Raw genomic sequence first — 26,744 nt, 5'->3', positions numbered from 1 at the left:
GTAAACATGTAAGTCCAGTGATAAAAATGAAGACCCATATCTATAATAAATGTTTTTTATTTCATTTGGGTGTTGCCACTTAAAAAAAATATGACCAAAACTGCGAAAGGCTATATCAGTGGTGTGAATGCTAATCAGCGGTGCTCTCGATGACGGAGACTATGTCCTCGGCAGCATCACAGAGCAGACTGTAGGTGTGCATGTAGAGGGAGTCCTTGAGGTACTTGCTTGCCTTCACTCTCTTCGAGACTTTCTCCACTATCTGCATTTCTTCGTTTTCATCTGGACCCTGCTGGCGGTTCTTCTGGCCTAGTTCTGCGGCGGCCGGAAGAGAAGAATTCTCGCCTAGATAGTGGAGGAGTTCTAGCTTGAAGAACTGTTCATCCAGTCCAAAAACCATTGCCTCCCATTCGTCGATTTTGCTGGCGATAGTGCCACGCACGTAGATGAAGCGGGATCTATCCCGCTCCGTATTGTGTTCCAGTAAGGGATAAGCTGAGCACCTGTTGCACTTCATCGGCTGGAGCAAAGCAACCAGTTTGTTGTGCAGGTTCTCGCGCAGGAAGCGACTCTCCTGCTTGCCAATAAAGTGACGCAGGGTCTCAATACTTAAGTCCCAGGGTCTATCGCGTGGCTTCTTGACCAGTTGATATAAGTCCTTGAGCGCCTCCAGATCCTCGTATCGCTGGCATCGATAAGAGAAGTTCTGGGCATTAAAGACCTCGCGCTCGTCAAGGTGTCTTTGGTAGGGACACAATGGTCGCGGGTTCTCGATAATGGGAGCCAGGCTGGCCTGCATTTGGAGAAGGCCCTGGGCCTGCAATTCCTGCTGTTTATCTAGGGGCACCTGTCGGTGACCCTCGAGACGTCTCTGGAACGGAACGGGCATGGTGCACTGACCCTGGAGAACGACGTCCAGGCGGCGGGTGCCACAGAAGGGCGATTTTTGGAAGTTCACGTGCCATCGCTGCGTGAAGAGGCCCACCTTTTTCGGCTGGAACATCACACGGATGATGCGGCGACCCTGTGGCTCCAGGATGAACTCGCTGCGGTCGAAGACCATCTCGGAGTTCAAGGGCAGCCGGTCGGATCGCAAGCGGTTCTTGTTATGCCAATAGACATGCACCAGCTTCGGACTTAGATTCTACAGAAAGTCGTTGTGTTAGCAAGTATGTCCTCGTACTTATATTTAGTAATGTCCCAACAGAAAAGGCACAATATGATAACCCAATGAAGCTGAACCCCAGTTTACCTGAATGTCCAAGAGTATCTTCACCACGCGCTCATATGGTTCACATTGCAGCAGCATATTGATGCTCTTGCTTATGGCGCCGACAGGATTGCGGTAATCAAGGAGCACCCCGTTGATCATCAGACCTTGTATGTCCTTCACGTCATCCAGGTCCTGACTCTCGACAATTCCCTTTGTGATATCCTCGAGTACCGCCTCCTGAAAGCTGTCGCTCACCTCCCCCTCTATGGACAGCAGATCGGACTCCGAATCCTCCTCCTCTACCGGAGTGGAGTTCCCGGAGATAATAGACAGGGAAGTTTCGTCGATTTTGATGATCGGCAGATTCTTAGTGGACGAGCCCACAAGTGTCGGCGTGACCTGCAGCCCATTAAGATCGGGCGCAAAGTCAAGCACCTGTCGAATAGAGTGCTTCTTGTCCTCAAGTCGTTCGCCCAAGACCTGGGAGCGCTGCCACTGGCTCTCGATCTCGTGGGAATGCAGGCGGGTGGCAGCCAGCTCCTTTTGGGTGACCTGCGGCAGGCCGACGAACTCCACTTCCTGCAACTGCGGCTTCGCGGCGTACAGCTCCTTAATCTCGCGGCAGAGATGGGGATCGCAGCGCGGCTTCAGCGAGTTCAAGGTCACATTGTCCTTGAGGCGAGCAAGAGGTCGCGACCGGTCTGCGGTGTCAAGGACGCGCAGGATCATCCGCTTGTTGGCCTCGTCGATGGTCGCCGAGCGGTTAAAGAGCACGTCCTCGGCCCGCTTACCCGTCTGCCGCGCGATCCGATCCTGCAGTCGCCTACGCTCCTGCAGCACGCGGTTCCAGCTGCGCAGTCGCGGGTCCATGTCCAAATCATCGCCCGGCTTCCGATCCCTGGACCTCTCCGAGTGGCAGAACTGATCTAGGTCGCTGTCCGACTGCTTTTGCTGGAAGTTCTGCATGCACAGGACCTCATTAAGAATGTCCTCCACGGTCTGGGTGGCCATGTACATATGCTCCGGCTGCTTTTCCTCTTGCTCCATATCCATGAAGTTATGTTTGTTGGAGTGCGAATCGATGATAGTTTGGTTTGAAATCTTCTTCCCCAAGGAGTTTATGACGGAGTGCTGCGTGGGCCTCATTTTGTTGATGTTTTTTTGATTCGATGCGTTCGGGTTAATGTATGATACAGCTGTGTATTTAAATATATAAGGTTTTTTTTGGCAGAACACGCTTAGTCCATCCTGATTTAAAGCACCCTAGTTTTAGTCTAGCCTCTGTTTATATAAATATGGAGCTTTAAATTCATTGGCATTGGATCATGTACCATACTAGTTTCGAAAATTGCACAGGTAAAAATCCAAAGTTATAGGTATTTCCAAATAAATTGCTATTTATGAGCCTTTCTGTTGTGCTAATTTGCTAACAATCCCCACCGAATAGTTCCACCGAAAAAGCTAATAGAAAAACCCGGCTCGTGTGACAAGCCATCGTAATTTTCGCCCAAGCAGTTGGCCCGGCTTTCTGGAGTTCGAATTTGAATTTCCCTCGCCATTTACCTTAAGTCCCAATGACATTGACGTGCCGCCTTCACACAATTCAAAAAGTTGCTGGGAGTTGTTGTTGATGTTGATGTTGCCATTGTGACTGGCACGGCCAACAAAGAGAAAGGAGTCGCCTGGTTGTCGTATATCAACTTACCTGAAACGAGAAGAGGAGAAATAGTAAATTGATTTATACACAAGTCATGTGCAACTTAAACAACAACTGAATATGAACTATTCCGTATTTATGGACGGTTCAAAGGCTCATTAATTATGTCATCTGCGGTTTGCCAGGAGGTCGGCAGGAGCTCTTCGTGGTCGGGGGTGGTATGTTGAATGTTGTGTTCAGGGATTTACCACGTCTTACCCCGCCTTCGGGAGGAAGAAGCGAAATGAGGTTTCTCGGCTGGCGGCTTTCCATCCCAGAAACAAACTTTCCGCTCAACAAAAGGGCGAAACACAGAAACAGCCGAGCGAAACAAAGCCATATCAATTACCCTGGCAACGAACCGTACAGGAGTATAAAGTAATTTGGCCCGAACCGCTAAGAGAGGGATCCTGGCAAGAACAAAGGCCACCAGACCGCAGAAAAGGAAGCCGAGTAGGGACTGATAGTGGAAAAGGCAGTGGGCTGGGGGGCTGGAGCTGCGGAAATGCACTGCATTGTTGGCAATTTCAATACTCATCATTATTATGGCGGCTGGAAGCCCTGGAGTGCATGTGTTCCGTCTACGTGCCGGCGAAATGCAATCAACATATTGTAATTCAGAAATGCATATTGAGAACGTGCAAAAGATACTCGTACTTGCAACAATGCCGTGCTGCCGCTGCTGCTGCCGCTTGTTCTACTGCTGCATTTGCACTTAACGGCCCGGCGGAGGAAAACAAAACGAAGCCATGCCGAAACGGGGGACATTGTTGCTGCCGCCTCAAGTGGATCCAGCAAAAAATCTGGCAGCGTTTGCATTTTGATTTCCCATCTCGCATTCTCCCGAGCAACGCATTTATTATTTACCAGCCAGCCAGCAACAGGCAGCAAACAGTAAACAGCGAGCTGCAACAGCAACAGCAACTCAATTCCGCAGACTCATGCTGCAGTTGTCAACGACTGCGACGGAGGCACTCTTGCCCCCACGATCCCACTGCTCCTCCTTCCGCGCTGCCGCATGTTGCATACCTCTTGGTGTTGACAGTGAGACAACAGCAGCAACTCGAGACCCAGACGCCAACTGTGGCGCTCGTTGAGTGAAGTTGGACGGACAGGCACGCAGACGGACAGACGGACGGACAGTCGAACGGACGGATGGACATACGGACAGAGATCGCGAGGCAGGCGGATTGTCAGACAAATAAGTCCGGACAATCTGCTTGTGCGCTATCAATGCAAAAACTTTCGTGTAAGCAAGCTCAAGGAATCCGCTGGAAAACAAATAAATAGAATTTCTGGTCGCCCTAAAGAAAGAAATAATAGCTTTCTTAAAGAGGTATCATAAATGATTGCTGAACATCGCCTAGCTTTATCTTAACTTTTTAAATGCAAGATATATTTGAATAGAAGTTGTTTCCTGTCCGACCTTATTATCGCTTTCGATTATAGATACTTCGCAGTGGTAAGGTTTCAACTCAAGCCAACATTGTAAGGAGCTAACTATTAATATTAAATCTTAAAGCAATTCATCATGGTACTCATATATTACACTTTAATGAGGACATTTTTTCCATCATCAATTAAGAATTCTAAATTTGGGCACACAAAAAAAGTTGATCTGCGTTAAGCAGCAGCCGAACCGAAAAAAATACTGGGTAAAAAATACATTTGATTCAACTTGCATGCGTTCAGTTAGCTAATACTCCCCTGACAATGAAAAAACCAGGGTATTCAAGGTACTAAAACAAATTTATATGCATTCGGTTAGTTTCTGCTCGACATGAAAATGTTACTCGCCGCATTTGATGACGCCCATAAAAATCAAATTTTTATTGAATGAATTGCAGTGGTTAGGACGCGAAAATTGTTTGTCAAGCGCCGAGGCCAAATCCATTGAGATTTCCATAGGCCGCGCACGGGACTTGTTCGCTCAGGCGGTTGGAACCGCCCCGCCCGGTCCAAAACGATCCAATCGTGCGGGTTCGCATCGCATGTGTGGCCATAAAAGTGCGTTACAAATAACTGCACTTTTATTGAATAGTGCCGTGGCGACAAGTGCTGCCGCCGTCTTGGACCGCTAGAGCGGTCCGCTGGTGCAATCGAGTCTTAAGATCGATGCCACTGCAAAAAAGTCTACTGAGTTCCACAAAAAAATCGCTTATGTCATTTTCAAATCTTGGGTCTCTTGATAAATTCTCGATTATCGTAAAAATGCATTCCTATAATGCAATATAAGTTAAGAGTTATGGCACCGAAATAATTTTAGTGCCCAAGTTTGAGTATTATATTGTAGGAAATAAAAAAATGTATTTTGCATCGGGAAAGTAAATATTAAACTAGCTTCTTGGGTAGTATATTATGAGCCCTTTACATGTACTGAATTCAAGGCCAAATTCGCTCAGTGCAGACTCAAACTCGAACCCAGACTTGAAAAGAGTTGATTTGAGTTAATTGCTGTGCAATTTGTGAGCAGCAAATGGAATGCGCTGTCAAATCAAACCCGAAGCACTTAATTAAAACTTATTGAAGGCAATCGCCAAATGTAGCGTTGCCAATTGCACTCTTAATTGCATAAGCATGTTGCTGGTGTCGCGATGTTGCTGCCGCAGTGTTGCATGCTGCATACAGCACGCAGCACGCAGCATATCGCTGCTTGGACTCATTCGCTTGTTTACCTGACTTCGGCGGACTTGATGATGGCCTTGGGGGGCGCATCCCAATAGTTGGGGGCGGGCGGCACCCACTGGCGCAGCACTTGGTAGTTGCCCTCCAGCAGCGCCATGCCCTCGATGACCTCCTCGTCGGAGTCGACGTCATTGTTGGGCCCGTCGTTGGTGTTGCTGCTGCCATTGTTGTTGTTGCTGACTCGACCGTCGCAGTCGGCATGCAAATTATCGGTCGAATCGTTCATTGTTTCGGCCGGAAAGGCAGAAGAAAAGCACTAGACTAAGATTTTGGCGCCGCTTTCACTGGCACTTCTCCGCGATGAGAGCCCTGGATTTTGCGGGTAAACAAAGATGCGCATTGCCATTTGCGCTGACTCACAGACACAGATACGCACGCACACTCTGGCAGGCTCTCACACACACGGGCACAAACACAAAGAACTATTCCCCCCAAAAAAAGAGGAAGAAGCAGCGGCAAACAATAACAAAGTCGACCGGCGAAGAGATTGAAGAAAACTCGAGTGGTATTCTATCTCGTTGGCACAGATTCCGGGAATTAGCGATAGCTCCTCGACACCGATTCCAATTAATGAATAATTATAGCTAACTGACGCAATCGCGGCGACTTATCAGCAGCGGGATAAGTCGGAATACACGAGGAATCGGCGGATCCGTCCGCTCGCGTTGCACTCACGGATGGTTCTTGCTTCTAATCGGCGAAAATGTTCGTTGCGTTTGTTTTGGCACGACGGGATTGACAAGCACGGCGAAAACCCAAACACATCGCACAAAGGCTCACCAATACTGCGCCACTTTCACACACACCTCTGCCGCACACTCACACACACACATCCACCGGAGGGTTAATATCTGGCACTCGCTTTTGCATCCCTTGTCGATGGCAGAGAGCTCGCCCCGTGCGCACCCCGCGTCCTTGAGTCCTGCGATTTCTCCGCTTCAGTTTCAGTTTCACTTTCGGCTGTTTCGCCTTCGAATCGCCCGCCTTTCCTCCTATTTTTAGTGTGTGAGCAAAATAAGGGTTTGCAATGTAATGTTTTTATGTCTGATTTCGTTTTCCTAGATTGTGGTGGTGCAAGTGGTGAGGGGAGGGGGTGGTGCACGTTCAATACTCGCATATTGTTGAAATTATGTAGCGAGGTGTGCAAAAGGGGGGTTGAGGCGGTGTGAGCACGGGAAAAGTGCTCCAGAGAGTGGGCTTAAAGTTCGAAAAACGTTTTCGAACTGTGGTGCAAGGCATCGCAAGTGAGGAGAACAAATAATCCACCGATGGATTATTATCCACATTAGATTATGCGTTGTTCTAACAGATTCTTGATTAATCCCTCCAATGGAAATAATCTCTTTGATAGAACCTAAATTCTAAGTAAAAACCTATTCAGAGCTGTTGCGAAAGAGGGAAAGAAGCATAAGTATGTAATCAATGAGCATGATGCGATCTACATTTATACCAGCAGTACTGCTTCTCTTTAAAAATTTCGAGTCTAATAAAATAATATTCGAACCACTGTGCTCAGTTGAAACTTATAACCGTAAATGTCTGGCAGACACGATCCCCGTGACCTCTCACACACACTCTCGCTCTTGCCATCCACACACACACACGCGAAAAGGAAACTCGAAGCGAAGAGAAGGGAAAAAACCCCAAAAAAGGAACAAAGGACGGAAGGAAGCGAGCGCTCGAACGTATGCTCATATTTTGCTACAAACGCACTTCGCTGAGAGGAACAGAGGCTCTCTCAAGTTGGATTCTCAGGCTCTCTCTCTCGCTTCCTCGCCAGGACCTCTGCTGATTGCCAGGTTTTTTAATTCACTCACTCAATTTGAATGTCGTTTGGCTGCCGGCTGTTGTTGCTGCTATTGTCGCTGCATTGGAGAATTCACCCCTAAGCGTCTTCACGGTAATTTGAACACGTGCCGAGCAGCTGAGCTAGTTGGGTGGTAGGGGTGGTGGATGGGAGGTGGTTGGGTGGTAGCTGGTCACCCAAAAACCACCCCCGTGGGCAGCACCAGCCAGACACTCTGGCGATCGTTAAATTTTATGATTTCATATGCCGCTCATTCTCCGAACAGGACACACAGACAGACATCCTTTCCCGTTCAGTTGGTGAAGAAGAGCTTTCGCCAGCAATTAAGCATTCGAAAGACGAAAGAGTTGGCCGGAGGCAACTGTACTTTCTAGGCTGTCCCCCACGCAAAATGCAGGCCAAAGCAATCAACTTGGCAACACTTACGAGGCCCCAGGGAACAGGATGCATAAATGCACAGGGAGAAAAGAAATGAAGTCACTCACAAGCTACTGTAAAGCTAAAGATGTTGTTTTTTTTATTGCTCATGTGCCTAGATAAAAGTGTTTTAAAAATAGGAAAAGCAATTGAATTGGAATTACTAGCAAATAAATGCATATTTAAGATGTCATTTTGCTCTATTTCTTTAGAATTAGTAATCCATATTCTTGCTAAAGATACCTTCAATCCACTTTCTTCTCTAGCATATAATAATTTCTTCGTCCTTCAGCTAAGTGTATAAACTCTGCAAGAGCATGGCGTTCTTTGCGTACTTTTCATTGCCAATGACAACATATTTGTTTAAACATTTCTCCCTCTGCCCGTGCAGGAAAAGTGAAAGCTCGCTGGGCTGCGCTACGGTATTTAATGTGCAAACATCCCACTCTCCGCGGGACTCGACACCCACTGACCCACCATGCTGCCATGTCGCAAACAACAACAAATTGCGTCGTTTGCCAAATCAACCCTGCAGACAGGACAACAAACGTACAAGGACACCCGCCGGCGGAGTGGGTGGATCGTCGTGGGTGGCGGTGGAGCAATAACAACCGACACTTCAACAGCCGCACACAATTTCCGTTCTGGATACAGGACTTTAGATTAAAGCGAGCCCTCCTTCAGGATTTTAATTAAAATGCATCTGCCGGGGTTGCGAGTGTGAGTCCTGGCTGTCATTAGCAACATGTTGCTGGGAGCAGCTCTCGCATCAGCAACATCACAGCCAATGACATTTGTGTAATTTAATTTTATTCATTGCATAACTCACATAGTTAGCAAGTCGAAAGGTTCAGTCAAGAGAAAAGGGCTGACACATCCCCAGGAGACAAGGACACACCGCGAGAAATATCTACTAAATATCTAAATATCTATTCTCTGATAAGCTGCTAATTAAATTGAAACAAATGCAGTCATATTCAAACTATTCTTTCACAAAAATGAGCTTTTACAATGGAAAAAGACATGTTGTGATCGTGACTCATTTTAAGATCTTTTACTCGAAGGAATGGAAGGGATCCATTAATTTTTCTCAGTCTACCCACACACGCTCCACTTCAGTTATGAGAGTCGGCATAAAAATAATTATATAAACTTTATGCCCTGGGCGTCTGGCGGCCTTCGATGGGTCTTTCCACCCTCGATAAAGTCGCAATACGCCCACGCAACCCTTGCTGCACCACCGCCCCTTTTCCGCCCACCTCCACTTCAGACGGACCGCACAGTTTGGAAAACAGGAAAACCGAGAGCGGTGTAAACATTCTGCCCGACGGCGTTCTCCCCAACTAGACACACACACCCACAGTCCGCTGGGTCGGCTTTAACATGATTTGTTGGATTTGGCGAAAAGATTTCCTAATTCCATTTGCTAGACAGGTCTACGGACTACGGGCTGTGACTATTTTCGGGGTGGCTAACCAAATTTGGTCGTACTTTGTTGCATTGCAACTTTAACTTTTAGATGGCTGCACTACAAATCGATCGGATGTGGGGGCAAATTAAATTAGTTTCTCACATGTGTTATTCATTCATATATATAATAGTTACATTTTAATAAGTTTAGTTTTGTTAACATTTCGATTGACACATTTTGTCAACGTATTTTCAAAAGTGCACAGAGCCATCTCATCGCGAAGTTCAATCTGTGAAACGACAATACCACTCTTGTTTCCCATCATTATCAAAAAGGCAAATGAATTGTAGGCCCGAAATCAGGGCCATAGGAACCAGCTCAATTACAATTTCGTCTCGTTCTTGTAGTCACTTTATGGTTCCTGGTCCGGGTGAAACTGTTCAGTTGAGTATTTCATTAGCGGGTTGTCTGATATTTCTTAACACTTCATTATGGAGCGCTATTAGTAGTCGCACTGACTTTGATATGGCCATTGTTGTGTCTTCCTCGCAGTAGGCCCTGTCTGAGTCTGAGGTGGTGGGAACCCGGTGGAGTTGATGAGGCCACACAGAAGCGGTCATAAAACCGAGCAGAGAGAGTGAGCTCCATGCACTTGGCGGTAACTACTCCACTTTTTTGCTGTTTGGTGAGTAAGAGTAAGCCGATCTTGGGTCGTTACTCCCGTTGCCAAAAAAGAGGGAGCACTTGAAAGTGCGCACGAGCATATGCAAATGTGGAGCATATTGTTTGGCAACTTCCTAGAGCCAGTCATGTTGTTGTTTATTTAAAGACTTCCACGCCCGGTTGGCCGGAGCCACATGTTGACGAAATCCGTGGCCAGGGAACCACATCAAAGTAGCTGCGAACGCAAATGAAAGCGAGCATTTCGAAATGGGAAGCCATGTGTAAGTTCCAGTTAAACGTTCTATTCTTGAGGCGGTCTACTAAGAATACGAGTACGAGTATATATGCCTCGGCGAGTATCCATGTAGACTCAGTCATCGCCGGCGGCCAAGACCAAAACTCAAATGGATTACAAGTACATTTGATGCCTATTTGTGTTTGTGCTCGTGTTTGTTTATTATTAAAATCAGCTTATTTGCACTCATTTCGACTTCGGAACGGAACACAGCCCACAGGCCATTCGGAATGGGTTGGGTCTCTAACCTGGGGAAGGGGAAAGGAGAAAGGGATGGGGTGTACGAGTTCCGGATTTGGGTTCATAAATATGCAAGTCATTAATAGAAATATGATGTACCCGAGGCAATCGCCCGTCCTGTCTGTCCTGTCCTGTCCGCTCCCATCAAAGTCGGCAGACTAGAGCAACCCTCTGAGATTGCGGGAGTGGGTGGACTCGGTGATGGAATGACAGGCTAAGCGATCCACTGGGACTGGATGAGTTAACTGGGAAAACCGCCTGCAGTCCCACTCACACACACACACAAATAAATTGAGTCAAAATTATGCTTCATTTGATTTAACACAATCGGTTTGACTCTGCCTTCTCATCTTGTTGCTGTTGTTTCGCTGCCATGTCAAGGCATTTGATGTTGCCTTCCAGTTTTCCAAATATCGCTGGGCTTCGGCCCTTTCAGCGACAATTGGATTAGGCCCAGGATGGCATTGATTTGCCCTGTTTGGGGTGACATGTAATCGAGCACACTTCAGGCACTGGAGTTCCGGATCGCCCCGAGGCACAGAATGAAGTTTGGAACTCAAGCAGGAGGAGTAGGGAACTATGAAATGCCATTGGTGTTGGAAGTTGAAATCGAGCAGATGGAGTTATTCTCTTGCCGCAGTTTATACCAGGCTATCAATGGGATTTAATGCATACATACTTTAGTATACGAATTAATTAAGTGATCAAATCGCTTACATTTCATATTAAAATGTTGGCTACACCGTAATGATTTCAGTTCTACAACACGAAAACACGCCAACCATTTATTTGATTGCGATTCGAATCTTATCGCGCTGATCTTGTTACAGATTCGAGAGCGGGAAACGAGAAAATCAAGTTTAATAAATAAATTAGCCAGATAGGTCGACATCGCTCTACTCAAAAGTATTTTCCATATTCTGCATGATTTCAGCGCCATTGTTCCGCACCCCTGCCAATCTATCCGTACCCCTGTCCCAATTGCCCGCGGCCAAATGCAATAATAAACACATTGTCTTTTCGGGCCAAGGGGCTTTCCTTTGAGATTTCCCGCCCGCACCCACCCCTTGAGATCTGGCCGCTGATCGGGCGGTAAACGCTAATATTTCCGCTATTGGCAGCGATTTCTTTCACTTAACCGCGGGCTGCAACTGCAACTTGCAGCTTGCACATGTTTTTTCCACCGCCGCACTTTGCTTTCAGCATGCTTTTCGGTTTTCCTCCATTTTCCTCACGGCCTATCTGTTTTCTGTTTTTTATTGACAGGCTGCTGCTCGCCTGCGGCTGCAGTTGCAACATCCGCACATGTGGCCAGCCACCAGATCTACTTCTGCTCGGCTTTCCTGTTTTCCTTGCAACACAGCAGCAGCAGCATCAGCAAAGCATTGTTATTGTTTATTGATGCACTACTTTGCGCTATTTTCGTGTGGCAACTGAAAATGCAACTTCAGCAGATGGCGATGGCATGCTGTGGGCGTTCGAGCTAGAATCCAGTGTCCAGAATCCAGAATCCAGCAATCAGAAACCAGAACCCGGGCAGCAGTTGCCGTTTTCCGTGGCCAGCTCTTGAAATACTCGTAAATAATCGGTATCCAGCAACGCAGCAGATGCAGATTTAACGAACCTCCCAAAAAAGAACGGAAGGCGACTTTCAATTAGCGGGCTTGGGTTTTGACATTTCTCAAATTACACAACGATGGCGGCACAAAGCTGATTATTAGACTTGTCAGCAGCGATTGTCAGCGGAGGCCAGGTTTTATTGAATTGTCAAGTTACTGTACTCCGCACAGGGCCACCGATGTGGATGCCACGGCAACTGCAACTGCAACTGCTCCAGCCAATTACGGCTCCTTCTGCTGCTGCTGCTGCAGCCGTTGCTGTTGTTTGGCAATTTCCAGATACTTTTTCTTCAATTACGTATACGACCTGGATGCTTAGATCCCCAGGCCCCCTCCGGCGCCCAGCGAACTTTGGGCCGTTTCTTTCATTTTATGTCGCATGTAATTAGTCACGATGTTGGCAGCAGACACACTGCAGGCCAAGCTGACTTTGGGTGCCATTCCCTGCACTCGATTCTTGAGCCCGGCGACTAGCAACTGCCAACTTGCAACTTGCAACGGCGACTCTTGACTCTCGAATCCCAAACTGTCGGCTGTCGAAGCCGCCTGCCTTTGTTGTTTGCCGTTGATGTTGCTGCTGCAAGTTGGCCAGGCGCAGCAGCATCAGCAAACTGTGGACGAATCGCGGAAGTGTGAATTGCCAGCTACTCCGGGCGACCTGGCTGCTATTTGTGCTGTCCTCAGAGCAAACTGCGGCGTAATTAGGCCAATTAGCTGATAAAAGTGCTCATAAATTACACAAAAACTCCTGCAATTTGCTGCAGTCATCCTGGACCTTCCATCACTTCCACCACTGTCCAGCCCCATTTAACACATTAGAGGAGAGCAGCCGACGGAGGAACTTCTATAATGGACGGACGCATGCAGTGCTGGGAATAATCGAGTATTAATCAAAGCACAGTTAATTCTTAAATTGGAAAAAATTATTCGCCGCCGGGGGGAAGAGAAACTGGTTTGCCAGCCCCAGCCCAAAAAACTTCTGCTAACTCATTACGCGCCAACATCAAATCAAATCAAATACGAAACAGAAAACATCTCGCTTTCAGGAGTTATGGACTTCGTGTTTCATTTTCCGTGGGCACTTGAAAACTTGAAAACTTGTATTGCTGCGTAATGCTGCCAAGTACAACGAAGCCAGCGGCTTGGCAAGGGTTTTCGAAAACAGTTCCATGACTCCATCGCCATCGCCATCGCCTCGTTGTTTCATTTTGCTCGCTCCCGATGAGTTCGCCTCGCACTCGAGACCCTCCATATCGCGCACTTGAATCTGTTACGCAAATGTGCGTAATGCGCACGAATTCAGTGGGATAAATCCAGGGGATATGCTTGTATCTGTGCACATACATCCATACCTTTAATCGAGTGATGGCTAAAGACCGAGAAACGGTAACAGAATGCAAAGAGACCTTCGGCCGCCGCTTTTGAAGGCGCGTGGGCCTTGACAACAACTCAAAGTGAGGAACTTGAGCTACCTACCAGCAATAAAATCCCAAACAACATTAGCAACAACCTGAACGCCACCGACAACTTGGTCGAAAACTTCAAGTGCCTTCCGTCCGTCGGAGTGGACAAAGGGAAATAAAGTTTACAAAATGTTGGCCATAAAGTTGAGTTTAGAAACCATTTACAACGAGTTCGTCGCGCTCTGCGGCAAGTAAAGCACACCCATAAAAACTTTGGAACTCTGGCACTCACACATGCACCCAACATTGCTAATAGATCAGCAGACAACGAACTTCGACATTTGCAATTAGCCTTTTTTTCTTGCCACAGTCGGAAGTGCGATAGTATTCTTTTGAACAGTGAGAAGCTGGAAACAAAGAAATGATTTCCCTGGAATAGGGTATATGCCCTGATAAATCATATGAACTTTCCCTCATAATCTTGGTCTTCAATCAAGGGAATCCTGTATAGTTATGTTGTGATTATCGGGAAATACTATGACTGTATTCAGATATGACCACTTTATTGATAAAGCAGCCATGGAAATTTGATGTGAAACAAACTGAACAAACCGAGGCATTTGTCATCTAAAATAGACTGCAAACTCAGATAAATTGGAATATATTTATGTATGTAGGATCACCATCCGAGTCTATCTATCTATCCGTCTGTCTGTCCGTATAAACGTATTATGTTTTGACTACTTTTATTGCCCGAAAAATCTTGAATCCTGCCTCGCACTCCCACTAGCTGGGTAATGGGTATCTGATAGTCGATCAAATGGATTGTAGCGTTCTATCTTGTTAGCTCTTCCACTGCTGAGTTTGAAGCATAAACTCGTATTACTATTAACGACTATGGGGAATGGCCATAAGGAATTATTTATGTGATATTAATGATCCAAATGCATAGCAAATAAGCGCAACATTAAAAACCGACACAAATCAAAGTTTTGATTGCCCCAAGCAGCGGAATGCGGAACCAGCTCGATTTGAGATCCGTCCGTGAAGATTCCCCCATCCGGATAGCGATCCCCATTCCTATCCAGATCCCAGATGATTCGATCGGAGTGCACTGACCGCAAGAAGTCGGGGCCACCAATTTCCGTCAATTGGAGATCATGTTATGAAATCAATTTCGATTGTCAAGTTGGCGATGGAGCAGCAGCCAGAGAGCGCTGCTCCGACTGACGAATGCACTGAGACAAAAGCCCAGTTGGTTCAAACAATTAATCCTGCGGCTAACTGCGGACGGAGGGCAAGTACATAAATTCAATTTACGTGGAGCGGACCCCGCTGTCACACAATTTGCAATCAGTCCAGCCAGCTCTTGGCCAAGAGCCCCTCGACATTGGCTCTGGCCGGCAACGAAGTGCGACATGTTGGGTAATTTGGAGAATTTATGACAGGCATTATGGCAACACACTGGCTCACGCTGATCGCTATAGTAGGTATTACGGCTGGCCGCCTGTGTGTGCGTGTAATTCTTAGAGCGACCCAAAACCAAAAACCAGTTTCATTATGGCGCACAGTTTTTCCTATTTCTCCCATTTCCCATGCCCCCCGCTTGCCCCTTTTCGGTATTTATGCAACGCGCTCCGCTTTCCGATTACTCACGCCGCAAGAACCGCTCGCCGATCGCGAATTTTCCAGCCAGCAGCTACCAACTTGCGGCTATCTAGCAGCTCCATAATAAGTCAATGGCTGGGGATTCCAGCAAAAAATTAGAGATGCCAATTATACAAATGGTCAGACGTCCGAATGCGAATACGAATCCGAATCGGAATCGGAATCCGACTTTGGCTTGGGCCTCAACTTCGAAGGCGAGTTTGATTGCGAGACCGAGTTGGTGGTAAATTGTCAAAACGGCTGGGCGAGTGCTCTTGGCCAGTTTTCCAGTTTGACAGGCCGACAAAGGTGCGGCTCCAGAGGCGGAGAGCGATCGAGTCTCGGCTGGATTATGGCAGCCAGCGAGCAGAAACAAAAGCGAATCGGCGCTGAGACCCAAGTCTCAAGGCTCAAGTCCCTTACGCTTTGAAATTGGTTTCTCCGCTGGCTGGCTGGCTTTCTGGCTTGCCAGCTGCCTAAATGTCAAATGCAATTGTCTTGGGTGGATCCGCCGGCGAGGCTTTGGTGCTGGGCGTTGCATTCGGTGCACTCGGTGCACTCCACAAGTCCAACTTTAATTGCGAAACGGGAATGAATAGCTGAATAGCTGGGGTCTCTGGCGAAATGCTAAAGGTGAAGGAGGCCTGGGTGTGTCTGATTATTCCAAGGGAGTTAAGTAGGAGTTCTTTATTCATCTAAGGTCGATCTATGGGACGGCTGGCTGTGCGTGTAGAATGCGAAATGCAAATGAGAACGTAGAACGGCATTGCGTATACGAGGCGTTGGACGCCGGCACCACCCCACAGCCCAATTCAATTAAGTTGTTCGGAAAATTGGCCGGGACTACGTGTTGGATTTCCCTCTCTCCACCAACACTGAGAAGAAGTTATAGTTAGAAAACTATTTTACAAAATTTGCCATTATGCATTGTTCTCAATCCGAAAAAAAAAACTACACAGATTCTGAGATACAAATTTTTGGTTCGATTTCAGTTAGTCTAATTAACTTTAGCCTGTACCTTCCATAGGCAAAATGTAATTATATTTAACTACCTGCGAAATGGTGAGCTAGTCAAGCCCCAGCTGGCCCCTTTTTCGCGCCGTGTACTGTTCTTGGGCTTTGCAATGCAAATAAATCATCGTGTCGATGCATTTTGAGCTTGACTCTGCGATGCCAAGGAGTACGTGATACCAGCGCACCTTCGTGTCTGGCGGCCCGGCCAATTACATATTTGCTTTGGGTCCGGGCCAGGCTCGGTCCGATTCCCTGACATTCTGGCTTTCTGGCTTTCTGGCTTTATTGGCCTGGCCCTGTTCGTGCGCAAGTGCTCCAGTTTCCCGTTTCCTATGTGGTTCTGGCCCTCTCCTCGGCGTATGGCCGTGCGATAATACCGCAATTCATCATTATTGTCTCGTTGGCGATGTTCGCTTTAGTTTTTCCTCTAATGAAAGGGTTCCGCTCGTTTTCTTCAGCTGCCTCTGATGTATTGGCAAGTCAAGTAGTAAAAACATCGAATTAAACAAAATGCCACAGTGGTTGGCTGATACTAGCAGTTAGCTTAGCGGTTCTTCCGGCAGATCTGTGTTTCTGATTCCCAATCCCCATTGTCTTCCCATTGCAAGCCCAGCCAAAAAGGGGCGTGGTGCGACCCCAATTAAGCGTTAACTGATTACAAATTTAACGGCGGTCCATGGGCCGCCAGCTAAGATCGGGCAGCCAAAGATTTTGGCTCATTAGCCGGGCTTAAATATATAAGGAAATTACAGCAATTGGCCTGCAAATAGACGGCATCGAATGCAAATGCCCGATTCCAGAGCCAGCGGAATGCCAGCGATAAGCGGTCAGAAAATCCGCCGAAAAGGAGCCACAAATTCACAAGCAGCAAATTTAGATCAATAGAGAACACGCAGAGTGCAGGCCCAACCCAAAAAAGGAGTTCGAACAATGGCCAAAACCAACTGCCGGCTGCTGACCTCAACTTTCTGCGATTGTGTGGGTGTGGGCGTGGGTTGGTGTGTGTGTGTGTGTGTTAGCCCATTATGGCGCCTAACATACGAGTGGAGAGTGAAGGAGCAACAGAACCGGCACTGGTCTCTCTGACATTCAGAATGATTGCATCACGAAGTACAAATTTAAACTGCGATTACCCCGCCCCTAAACAACTTCAGCCACGGATGTCCATTCTTCAGAGGTGGAGAGAAAAGTACTGTACTGAGATATTGCTTAATGCAACTACAGATCCTTTGGATGTAATAGGATTTGAGGGCCGAGTAACTTCGAAACAAGTTGGCTCTGAAAAGAAGCTACACCTTGAGACATTTATCTGTGGAAGAAATATACTAACAACTTTTGCTGAGGCAGCAGATTTAGATATTGACTCATGTTTAGTAGATTTACTATTTGCGATGAATTAGTAAAGAGAGTTTCTCTGAGTGCATCGCAGCTATAAACAAGGAAGGGGGAGTTTGGGGGCTGGCAATTTCTATAAACGCTGCTAAATGCACGAGCTGTGCTTCAGGAGGAAGGAAAAGGCGATGCCAGAAGAAAGAATGCCGACTATGATTAGGCCACATGGAAATTACAAGTTTCCTTTATGTCGCCTTTATTGTTGCTGCCCCGGATGCCGATTCTTGGCCTTTCGCTCAGCTCGTTAGCAACATGCTGCCAGATGCAGAGCAACTCGGATGCAAATTGCATGTGTAAATATTGTGATGGCCACGCGGCAGCCTTATGATTTATTCGCCATAATTATATGCAAATCGGACAAATCGTGCGGCCAACGCGCAATTTAATGCGATTTCGGTGTAAGCCGCCCACGGACAGCAATCGTTCCTCGTTTGCCACCTCCGCTGCACTGCATCCCCTGGCATACCCCCACCCCCCTCTGATGACCACCTGACTCTCTGGCGGCTCCCCAATTAATGACTCGCAACCAAAGTCGGCGGCGAGCTGCTCCTGCGGTCGTAGTGCACCAGCAACATGTTGCCACTAATTGAGGCATCGCCCCGGTGACAACTTGCAATATTTCCATGCGGTTGTTGTCACCACCTGCGGTTCACGGTCCAAGGTGCGGGGGTGTGTGGGTAATTGGCCAAGTAATTGAAGCAAATTGGATGGAATAGTTACGGAGGCACGATGATCTGTTTGTAAGTCTAATGAAATGTATCTGAATGAAAAGGAGTAAGCCAAAAACAAAGACTGACTCAAAAGATTACTTAATAAATACTTTATACTAGGAATAAACACAGATAAACACATATGAAGCAAAGATTTAATATACTCTTGAAATACACAACGTTAAAGCTCTTTCATGGTAATTCCTAGTCTATGGAATCTCATCTAATAAATTTCAAAATGAATGGTGAAATGATTAGTGAACACCACATACATACAATTCAAGTATTACTTACTATAATTTATGCAGGCAGAGTGACTGAATTCTGTACTGATTTTAATTGTGTAAGTTATGATAAAGCTCGCCAGTCGACAACCGTAAGTGTTTCTGGGGAAATTCCCCTAAATGCAGCTGGATGCTCCGATCGCAGCCACTTAAACGGCTAGATCAATTCGGAGTGGAGGGTGGAGACACCTCCGTAACCCTGCGATAAGTCGGGGGCCAGCCTTTGTTTGATCGGGCAAAACACTAGACGTCATATCAGCCGGAACAAACACGCGCGGCAGAGCTGAATGGAAGCGGAATGAGCCGAGCTGAGCCCACCTGGTGCAGGGCAATCAACCAGACTGCTTCCCAAACACTCCTCCTCCACTCATCGATTGCATTCTGGCCCGGCACTCGTAGTCGCACTCATATCAGCGATGCACTCCGTCGTGCCCCACTTTCCAGTGGGCTGTCGGGCGGCGGTGGAGGAGGGGCGTGGCACCACACTCTAATTGGAGTAAATTATGTTTACACATTCGGCCGACTGCAATTGGGTCACCGTAAACCAGGCAAGATTGGGGAAGAATCGGTTGGGGTGGGGGAAAAGTGCTGATATGAAATGCATTTCGTGTGCGGCTTTACATAATTAGGCATGCAGGGAATCCGAGGCTGTGGGGTCTTATCCGGGAGATCGGGGGCTCTCTCCGGCCACCGGGGAATACTTAATTAGTTCTCGCCATGTTTATGGGTCGGTTATGTAAAATGGAAAAGTTATTTAATGGTCGGCAGCATGGAAATGTTAGCAGGAAATGCAGGAGTTATGAGTAGATGCAGCGACCGAGATAGTGGATCTATAAATAGACGGGAAACTAAACAGGTTTCCTTCACCGAATCCCCAGCGGTGAGTCACATCCTTAGCTTTCCAGTGGCGGCTAGAATGGCAACCCACGCGAATCGTGGGCCAAGATGCCAGGGAAAGGTGCAGGAAAAAGCTTCGACATATACTAAGTGCACATAACATATTGTGTGTTTTTCTCTGTGTAATTGAAATCGTAGCCGGGCTTTTCCCATTCGAGAAGAGAGAGTCAGGAGAGTCACTTCCACAGAACTCTCGATTTGATTTGATAATCGAACGCTTCTCCTTAGCATAGCAGATATGGTTCTAGACCGGTTCTCTCTTCCAATCGCCGTATAGCTCGGATCTGCTCTGCTGCTGGAGATCGGTTTTGCAAAGATCAGTTTTGTTGCGCAGCTGAAAACGAGCTGATCGGCGGATCGGAAGAATAAAATTCATTTAGAGGGTTTTCAGCTAGAACTAACAGATAAGAAACATGGCGAGCAAAGTCTGTGAGTTGTGGAAAACCCAGCCAAGAGTCGCCCGCGAAAAGCTATAATGTTTTCATATTCCTACAGCGATCTTTCTCCTGCTAACCGTCCACCTTCTGGCGGCTCAGACCTTCGCCCAGGAGCTCACCGCATGGCAACGGCAACAACAACTGCAGCTACAGCAGCAGCAGCGGCAGCAGCAACAACAACAACTTAACCCCAGACCGGAGCTGGGCCTTCGTTCCCTGCCCGGAAACCGGTGGATACAGAACAATCAGGAAGCCATAAGCGATGTGGTGGCGGTGGACCTCAGTAAACGTGAGCCGGTCACTCCCCCGCCCACTCGGCCGCCGCCCGTCTTCAGCTACATGGACCGCTTCAGCTCCGAGCTCTTCAAGGAGATCATTAAGTCGCAGAGTCAGCAGAACGTGGTGTTCTCACCCTTCTCCGTCCACGCCCTGCTGGCATTGGTCTACGGCGCCTCGGACGGGAAGACGTACCGGGAACTGAAGAAGGCCGGAGAGTTCAGCAAGAACGCCATGGCCGTGGCCCAAGACTTCGAGAGCGTGATAAAGTACAAGATGCATTTGGAGGGCGCCGATCTGACCCTGGCAACCAAGGTCTACTACAACCGGGAGCTGGGTGGCGTCAACCCCAGCTACGATGAGTACGCAAAGTTCTATTTCAGCGCTGGCACGGAGGCCGTCGACATGCAGAACGGCAAAGACACGGCGGCCAGGATCAACGCCTGGGTGATGGACCAGACGCGGAACAAGATCCGGGAGCTGGTCACACCGGCCGACGTTGACCCACAGACCCAGGCGCTTCTCGTGAATGCAGTGTACTTCAAGGGTCGCTGGGAGCACGAATTCGCCACCATGGACACATCACCCTCCGACTTCCAGCACTCCAACGGCAGAATTTCCAAAGTGGCCATGATGTACAATGACGATGTGTACGGCCTGGCCGAGCTGCCCGAGCTGGGCGCCACCGCCTTGGAACTGGCATACAAGGACAGCGCCACCAGCATGCTGATCCTGCTGCCCAATCAGACCACCGGACTGGCCAAAATGCTGCAGCAGCTGTCCCGTCCTGAGTTCGATCTCAACTACGTTGCCCACCGTCTGCGCCGCCAGCCGGTCGCTGTGCGCCTGCCCAAGTTCCAGTTCGAGTTCGAGCAGGACATGACCCAGCCGCTAAAAGACCTGGGAGTCCACCAGATGTTCACGCCCAACTCGCAGGTGACCAAGTTGCTGGATCACCCGGTGCGCGTGAGCAAGATCCTGCAGAAGGCCTACATCAATGTGGGCGAGGCGGGCACAGAGGCCACGGCAGCTTCCTGTAAGATCTGAAGACCATCAACACCCCCCAATCCTGTGACTAATTATCTCCCAATCTCTTTCCCAGATGCCAAGTTCGTACCCCTTTCGCTGCCTCCCAAGCCCACGGAGTTCGTCGCCAACCGCCCATTCGTCTTCGCCGTCCGCACACCCACCTCAGTTCTGTTCATAGGTCACGTGGAGTATCCCACGCCCGTGAGCGTCTAAAATGAACCAAATTCCATTTCCGAGTAGAGGCATTTGTGAAAAATAATAATAAAGTATAACGCTGTATTTATGGAAACTGAACTTCGATAACCCTGCTGTGCTGATAAGACCATTGGGATTCCGCGGCGATCGCACGGCGATCCGGAGCAGCCATTGTGCCTTTTCCCAGTTGTTTGCCGGGGCTGTTGGCTATTCTGGATTTCCAGCGAATGGTTTTTGCCCGCTTCTGTAAGTTGGCAAACCCGTTTGGGAGCCGCGGCACTCCTCCCGACCTCTTGTCAAAGGCGGATTTCTCAATCATTTTTCAAAATGAGCGAAACTTCCTCATGCGCACTAGATCTCACTTGAGATCACCGAGGATGGAGTGCAGGGAAACCCATTTTGAGGGAGCAACGAGGCTGAGAATTGTACGACTGCGGGATGAGTAATTGAAATACCCGCTGAAAGCTGGGCATAATTAATGGCGCTAACTCAAGGTTGGCTACACTCAACAAAACTACGCTGTAATTTTAAGGTTCTTTCTAATATTGGAAGGTGTTAAAGAGTAGTTAGTAGGTACCAACTAATGCTGATACGCGAAAAACGGGACCTCCCTCAGATAGCTCATTTCAAAACGAATGTACATATATATCTATAAGATGCACCTCCTGCTGAATGAGATACCTATAAAACTTACATCATATAGTTTAATGACATCTCCGCAAACTTACTTGAATTTCTTTGAAATGGAACATTTAGAAATGATCTAACTACAATTAAAATGACACTATGGTTATTATAGGATTATGATTCTATACAACAGCTACCCCTCCAATAAGAAAATAAGAACTTCAGATTTCTAATTTGTTATTCAACATCCATTTGATTATGGAGGCGATTAAACTGTCTGCACCTTTTGTGTTGCAGTGTCGAATTGAGAGTGAGTTAGCATCCGAACTTGAAATTTGCTCAAGCGCGTAACGAAAACTGGATAGAATCGCTTGCTACCTCTCCCAGTGAATCTCTCTGAGAACTTCGGAGCTCTCCGCCTCTCGAATCGTTTCGTATCACCCAAGACCTTCATTGCCGTGCTCTGACTTTGGCTTTGGACCTCTCCAATCAATGACCTCAATGTCTCAATATAATTTGAATTTCCATGAATGAGCGCGTAGCCTAGTTGTGTGTAAGCCACTGGATCATTAACAGTAGCATTAGTTGAAGCTTGGCATTTCCCAAAACATGATCCACTGGAGACTACTTGCCGCCCTGCTTGTGGGCCTGGCTATAGCTCTACCGCTTCCAGTCGACGGGGAGCTCTCGGCCAGATCGCCGGCCAGTGTCTCGAGTTACCGCTTTGGCCTACGCCTAACTACTAAGTTGGGACTAACCCAGCCAGATGCAAATGTGGTGGTTTCCCCCTTGCTCGTACAGGCGGCGCTCAGCCTGTTGTATGCGGAAAGTTCCTCGGAGTACGGTAGCCAACTTCGCCAGGCTCTGGAGCTGACCCACGCCAGTCACCCGAAGCTTGCGGTGCAGGACTTCGAGGCCCTATTGTCCGACCTCAAGCAGTCGGCCGCCATTGGCTGTCGCTTAAGGTTGCTGAGTGACCTCTACGCACAGCAGCGCTTCACCTTCAACTTCCGCGAGGAATTCGAGACCTTGGCCGCTCGAATGGGAGTCGGCTGCCACCGTTTGGCCTGGGAAAGTGCGTCGAACGCGGCCCAGGATATCAACTACGCCTTCCTCAGCCGCAGCAACTTCAGCATGGGGGAGCTCGTCAGTGCCCCCCAACTCGAGTCCTTGGCCGAGCACAACACGCCCTTTTTACACGTCTCGGGAGTCACCTTCCGAGCCCCTTGGGCTTGGGCCTTCGATCCTACCGAGACGCAGAGCATCAACTTCTTTGCGGGGGGAAATCGCCCCAGGCTGGTGGATGCCATGTTCGGACAGCATCGCTACAGATACGCTGAAGTGCCCGCTCTGGACGCCCAGCTCATTGAGGTGCCCTTCGCCACTGCAGACCTCAGAATGCTCATTGTATTTCCCAATCGGTCTGATGGCCTGGCCCAACTGGAGAGGAAGCTGGCGCAGTCCGATCTCCACCAGCTGAGGTCCCAGCTCGAGGAGCGCAAGGTGGCCCTCACCCTGCCCAAGCTCAGAGTGCTAGTCCACTCCGACCTGAAGCGAGTGCTTGAGGAGGTGAGTTAACAATTGTTACTTCTTAAGTTGAGAAGCAGTCATTAGACTTATTCTTGTGCTTGAGTAGGAAATGTAATGTCCTCAAAATGATTTCCCTTGCAGTTGGGACTGGCGAAACTATTCACATCGGAGGTCCACCTAAGCGAGGTCTTCAGCTCCATTCTGGCCAGTTCGGCTCCACCCTTGGGAGCAGTGGTGCAGAGTGGCCTCCTGGAGCTGCAGGAGGAAGGCGGCAACGCCGACGACTCGTTCTGTAAGTGATCACGCCAATCTCTGCCCAAGAAGCCCCCTAAACCACGTGTTTTTCTAGCCTTCGGGGATCTGTTCCGACGAGCCCTGCCCCTGGTCATCAATCACCCATTCTTCTACGCCATCGGCAATGACAAAACCCTGCTGCTGTCCGGCCACATCGTCGACATCTGAGTCTTTCTAGGCATACCTCGATTCTCGATTCCAATGCTAGCTCAAGCCGGGCGGGCTATCGCCTTATCAGCCCCACTCAAATCTCCGCGAAATAAACAGAATCACCCGTGGCCAGCCAAAGGTGACAAATGATTTGTAAACACACTTCATCGGTATTTGTATTTGGGACCCGAGAGTTGAGTTTCGTGTTTGAATCCGACTTGGATCAACCTCTAAAGGCGCTCGGCGATCGCCGAGATTTCAGTTCACATTCCGACGAGCTCAAGTGCGAATCAAGCGGAGCAGGAGACGCCCATCAACAATTTATGTGACGACCATGGCTGTCATCATCAGCTGCCTATTACGTAAGCCCCAATTAAGCGATCTGGTTTGTGCACTGTACGAAAGCTGTGCAGGAATGCATTTCCACTTGAATGGCCGTTGATCAAAAGAGTTCTTACAATTTTGGGTGTTTTATTATCATGAAGAATATATTACATCTACAGTCAGTTGATATTCGACTTAAGCGCGGCGTAGCCACACTATCTATCTTGGTGATAAAGACAAAGTGGGTTCCAAGTTTAAATATCACTCTTGTTTGTGTGAAAATCTTATAAAAAGTGAATCAAATCACGCGAAAAAAGAAGTGATGTGACAAATATTCAAGCTATACTTTTCTCCAAGTGTGCTTCATCTGGCGGGGCGGAGCCTGCAAACAAATTGCGACTAATGCCATGTTTCGCATCGATTCTTTTAGTTCTCCTCGCGACAGTGTCGCAGTCCAAGACCGTGGGTTACGATGCGGCTGCCGATCGCAATTTGCTGGCTGCCGATCTTTACAACGCCGTGGGCGCGGATCATCTGAACGAAAATGTTGTCATCTCGCCAGCGACCATACAGAGCTCCATGGCGCTGGCCTTCGTGGGGGCCAAGGGTCAGACGGCATCGGAGTTGCAGCAGGGGCTGCGTTTAGGTCCTGGGGATGCGGATGCGGTGAGCCAGCGCAGCGGTAGTTACCAGCAGGCCCTGACCCGCGACAACAACTTCCGGCTGGCCAACAACATCTACATCAACGAGAACCTGGAGTACAAGGGCTCCTTCAGGGACGTGGCCCAGCGCCAGTTCGACTCAAACATCGACAAGCTGGACTTCCACCCGCCGTACAACAAGCGCACGGCGGACGGCATCAACCGGGCGGTGGCCACCAAGACCAATGGCAAGATCACTGACATCCTTCGCGCCGAGCTGCTGAATGATCGCACCGAGGGAGTGATCGTGAACGGCGTTTCTTACTCAGCCGCCTGGCAGAAGGCCTTCCGGCTGGACAAGACCGAGAAGCGCTCCTTCCGCACCGGAAGCGGGCAGTCCGTGAAGGTGGACACCATGTGGACGCTGCAGAACTTCAATTACGCCGAGGTCAACTCCCTGGACGCCAAGGTGGTGGAGCTGCCCTACCAGAACCCCGACTTCTCCATGCTGCTGCTCCTGCCCAATCGCAAGGATGGACTGAGATCCCTGCAGCAGTCGCTGACCGGTAAGAATCTGCTGGCCGAGATCGGAGCGATGAGCCAGCAAAAGGTGGAGGTGCTGCTGCCCAAGTTTAGCGTCACCTTTGGCTTGGGTTTGGAGGGACCATTCAAGAAGGTAAGTAGGAATCGATTTGAGCGAATTATCAAGTGGTTGCGAGATAATGAGATAATAAGAAAGGTTTCTCCATGATCCAGTTGATAAATTGTGTTTGCATTCTTGCACAGCCTCTGCAACACCTATTTAAAAAACTATTGACTATTAACAATAATGTTTCATCTAACACTTTAACTTTCGTCAACTAGCTGGGTGTCCACACAATGTTCTCGAGGGACGGTGACTTTGGCAACATGTACCGCATGTTTGTCAGCCATTTCATTAACGCAGTGGAGCACAAGGCCAATGTGGAGGTCACTGAAGCAGGCGTGGAGCAACCCCTGGAAACTGGATGTGAGTAGACACCTAAATGCACTATGCAGATCCCAGTTAAGTGACTAACTTTTGCCCGCATTCCAGTTCTTAAAGGACTCTTTTCGCGTTCCAAGAAGTTCGAGGCAGATCATCCGTTTGTGTTCGCCATCAAGTACAAGGACTCAATCGCCTTTATCGGACACATTGCCAACTATGCTTATGTCTAAGCTACTCTACGGGGTGGATCATTTTGTTAAAACTTCCGCAAAACACACGCAAATTGACCTAATGAATGTTACTTTTTTAACAAAAGAAATTAACAACTTGTTTCATAACTGGAATGGACGACGTCCCAGTGTTTTTCCCAAAGGTTGCATTTTAGATTTTTTTAATCCGGCGTGGCACTCACCTTTCTAGCTCAACGGGCATTTGATTTGGGGTATCCATGTTTGCGGAGCGGAGGATGTATCCGAAGTTCTTTTGGCTGGCGTTCTACGGGCTGATGTCTTTTCGGTTTCTTTGTCGCTGGATTGGCACTCACAGGTATTTCACTGGTGACACTGGGGGGCGGGGGAGTTGCCTTTCGGCATTACTTATATTTATTATCTTATTCTGCGGTTTCTCGGCCGACTGCGCTGCGCACATAAATCAACAAAAGCCGAGCCAGCTGACAACAATTTGAGCTTAAGCGTATTTATTATAAATTTCTTGGCGCGTTCGTGAAAAAATTCGCGGAGTGCCTGTCGATAAACTGGTTCGCGCACCGAATTAACTTTGGCTCAGGCCCGATCTAGCGGCCTAATTGTATTTATGCATGTGCTCGGGGTGGGGGACACTGCGCAGGGGTCGAGGGGTGAGGAGGGGGTGGCTGCTGGCCA

At 48.4% G+C, this 26,744-nt stretch overlaps 5 protein-coding genes across 6 annotated transcripts in view; 3 read left to right on the top strand and 2 right to left on the bottom strand.

Moving 5' to 3' along the window:
- Positions 1-26,352, bottom strand: part of LOC6607968 (protein prickle) — a 59,211-nt gene extending 32,859 nt beyond the window's left edge. The window contains exon 1 of one of the 2 annotated variants that reach the window (XM_032714144.1): positions 26,276-26,352. In XM_032714144.1, the coding sequence (XP_032570035.1) occupies positions 26,276-26,313 (38 nt within the window). In that variant the 5' untranslated portion in view covers positions 26,314-26,352. Of the gene's footprint in view, positions 1-5,584; positions 6,084-26,275 lie in introns of those variants that run through there. The other variant, XM_032714143.1, reaches the window with a different exon arrangement.
- Positions 61-26,332, bottom strand: LOC6607963. Its single transcript, XM_002032675.2, has 3 exons — positions 26,276-26,332; positions 1,253-2,409; positions 61-1,144 (listed from the first exon to the last, which is right to left on the bottom strand). Exons 2-3 carry the CDS (start codon positions 2,357-2,359, stop codon positions 131-133), a joined length of 2,121 nt encoding a protein of 706 aa, XP_002032711.1. The 5' UTR covers positions 2,360-2,409; positions 26,276-26,332; the 3' UTR covers positions 61-130.
- LOC6607961 (antichymotrypsin-2) lies at positions 19,706-21,429 on the top strand. Its single transcript, XM_002032673.2, has 3 exons — positions 19,706-19,822; positions 19,889-21,142; positions 21,209-21,429. The coding sequence occupies exons 1-3, from the start codon at positions 19,807-19,809 to the stop codon at positions 21,346-21,348; spliced, it is 1,410 nt and encodes a 469-aa protein (XP_002032709.1). The 5' UTR covers positions 19,706-19,806; the 3' UTR covers positions 21,349-21,429.
- On the top strand, positions 22,539-24,093 carry LOC6621289 (serine protease inhibitor 42Dd). The gene is made up of 3 exons (XM_002045430.2): positions 22,539-23,526; positions 23,629-23,779; positions 23,837-24,093. The coding sequence occupies exons 1-3, from the start codon at positions 22,567-22,569 to the stop codon at positions 23,947-23,949; spliced, it is 1,224 nt and encodes a 407-aa protein (XP_002045466.1). The 5' UTR covers positions 22,539-22,566; the 3' UTR covers positions 23,950-24,093.
- On the top strand, positions 24,186-26,207 carry LOC6607958 (serine protease inhibitor 42Dd). The gene is made up of 4 exons (XM_002032670.2): positions 24,186-24,293; positions 24,686-25,572; positions 25,761-25,905; positions 25,972-26,207. Exons 1-4 carry the CDS (start codon positions 24,266-24,268, stop codon positions 26,091-26,093), a joined length of 1,182 nt encoding a protein of 393 aa, XP_002032706.2. The 5' UTR covers positions 24,186-24,265; the 3' UTR covers positions 26,094-26,207.
- Positions 26,353-26,744: the final 392 nt, after the last annotated feature.

Source organism: Drosophila sechellia, chromosome 2R, assembly GCF_004382195.2.
Source record: "Drosophila sechellia strain sech25 chromosome 2R, ASM438219v1, whole genome shotgun sequence".
Classification (NCBI taxonomy): Eukaryota; Metazoa; Arthropoda; class Insecta; order Diptera; family Drosophilidae; genus Drosophila; species Drosophila sechellia.
The sequence above is the reverse complement of the archived record's forward strand: the minus strand, read 5'-3'. Positions and strand labels throughout refer to the sequence as shown.

Excerpts from the sequence above, each read along its gene's own strand:
- LOC6607958 (XM_002032670.2), top strand. The coding sequence starts at position 24,266 with ATGGCTGTCATCATCAGCTGCCTATTAC. Across the intron at positions 25,573-25,760 it reads TGGAGGGACCATTCAAGAAG|CTGGGTGTCCACACAATGTT; the intron begins GTAAGTAGGAAT and ends TTCGTCAACTAG. Across the intron at positions 25,906-25,971 it reads GCAACCCCTGGAAACTGGAT|TTCTTAAAGGACTCTTTTCG; the intron begins GTGAGTAGACAC and ends CCCGCATTCCAG.
- LOC6607961 (XM_002032673.2), top strand. Across the intron at positions 21,143-21,208 it reads AGAGGCCACGGCAGCTTCCT|ATGCCAAGTTCGTACCCCTT; the intron begins GTAAGATCTGAA and ends TCTCTTTCCCAG.
- LOC6621289 (XM_002045430.2), top strand. The coding sequence starts at position 22,567 with ATGATCCACTGGAGACTACTTGCCGCCCTGCTTGTGGGCCTGGCTATA. Across the intron at positions 23,527-23,628 it reads TGAAGCGAGTGCTTGAGGAG|TTGGGACTGGCGAAACTATT; the intron begins GTGAGTTAACAA and ends TTTCCCTTGCAG. Across the intron at positions 23,780-23,836 it reads CAACGCCGACGACTCGTTCT|CCTTCGGGGATCTGTTCCGA; the intron begins GTAAGTGATCAC and ends GTGTTTTTCTAG.
- LOC6607963 (XM_002032675.2), bottom strand. The coding sequence starts at position 2,359 with ATGAGGCCCACGCAGCACTCCGTCATAAACTCCTTGGGGAAGAAGATT. Across the intron at positions 1,145-1,252 it reads AGATACTCTTGGACATTCAG|AATCTAAGTCCGAAGCTGGT; the intron begins GTAAACTGGGGT and ends GACTTTCTGTAG.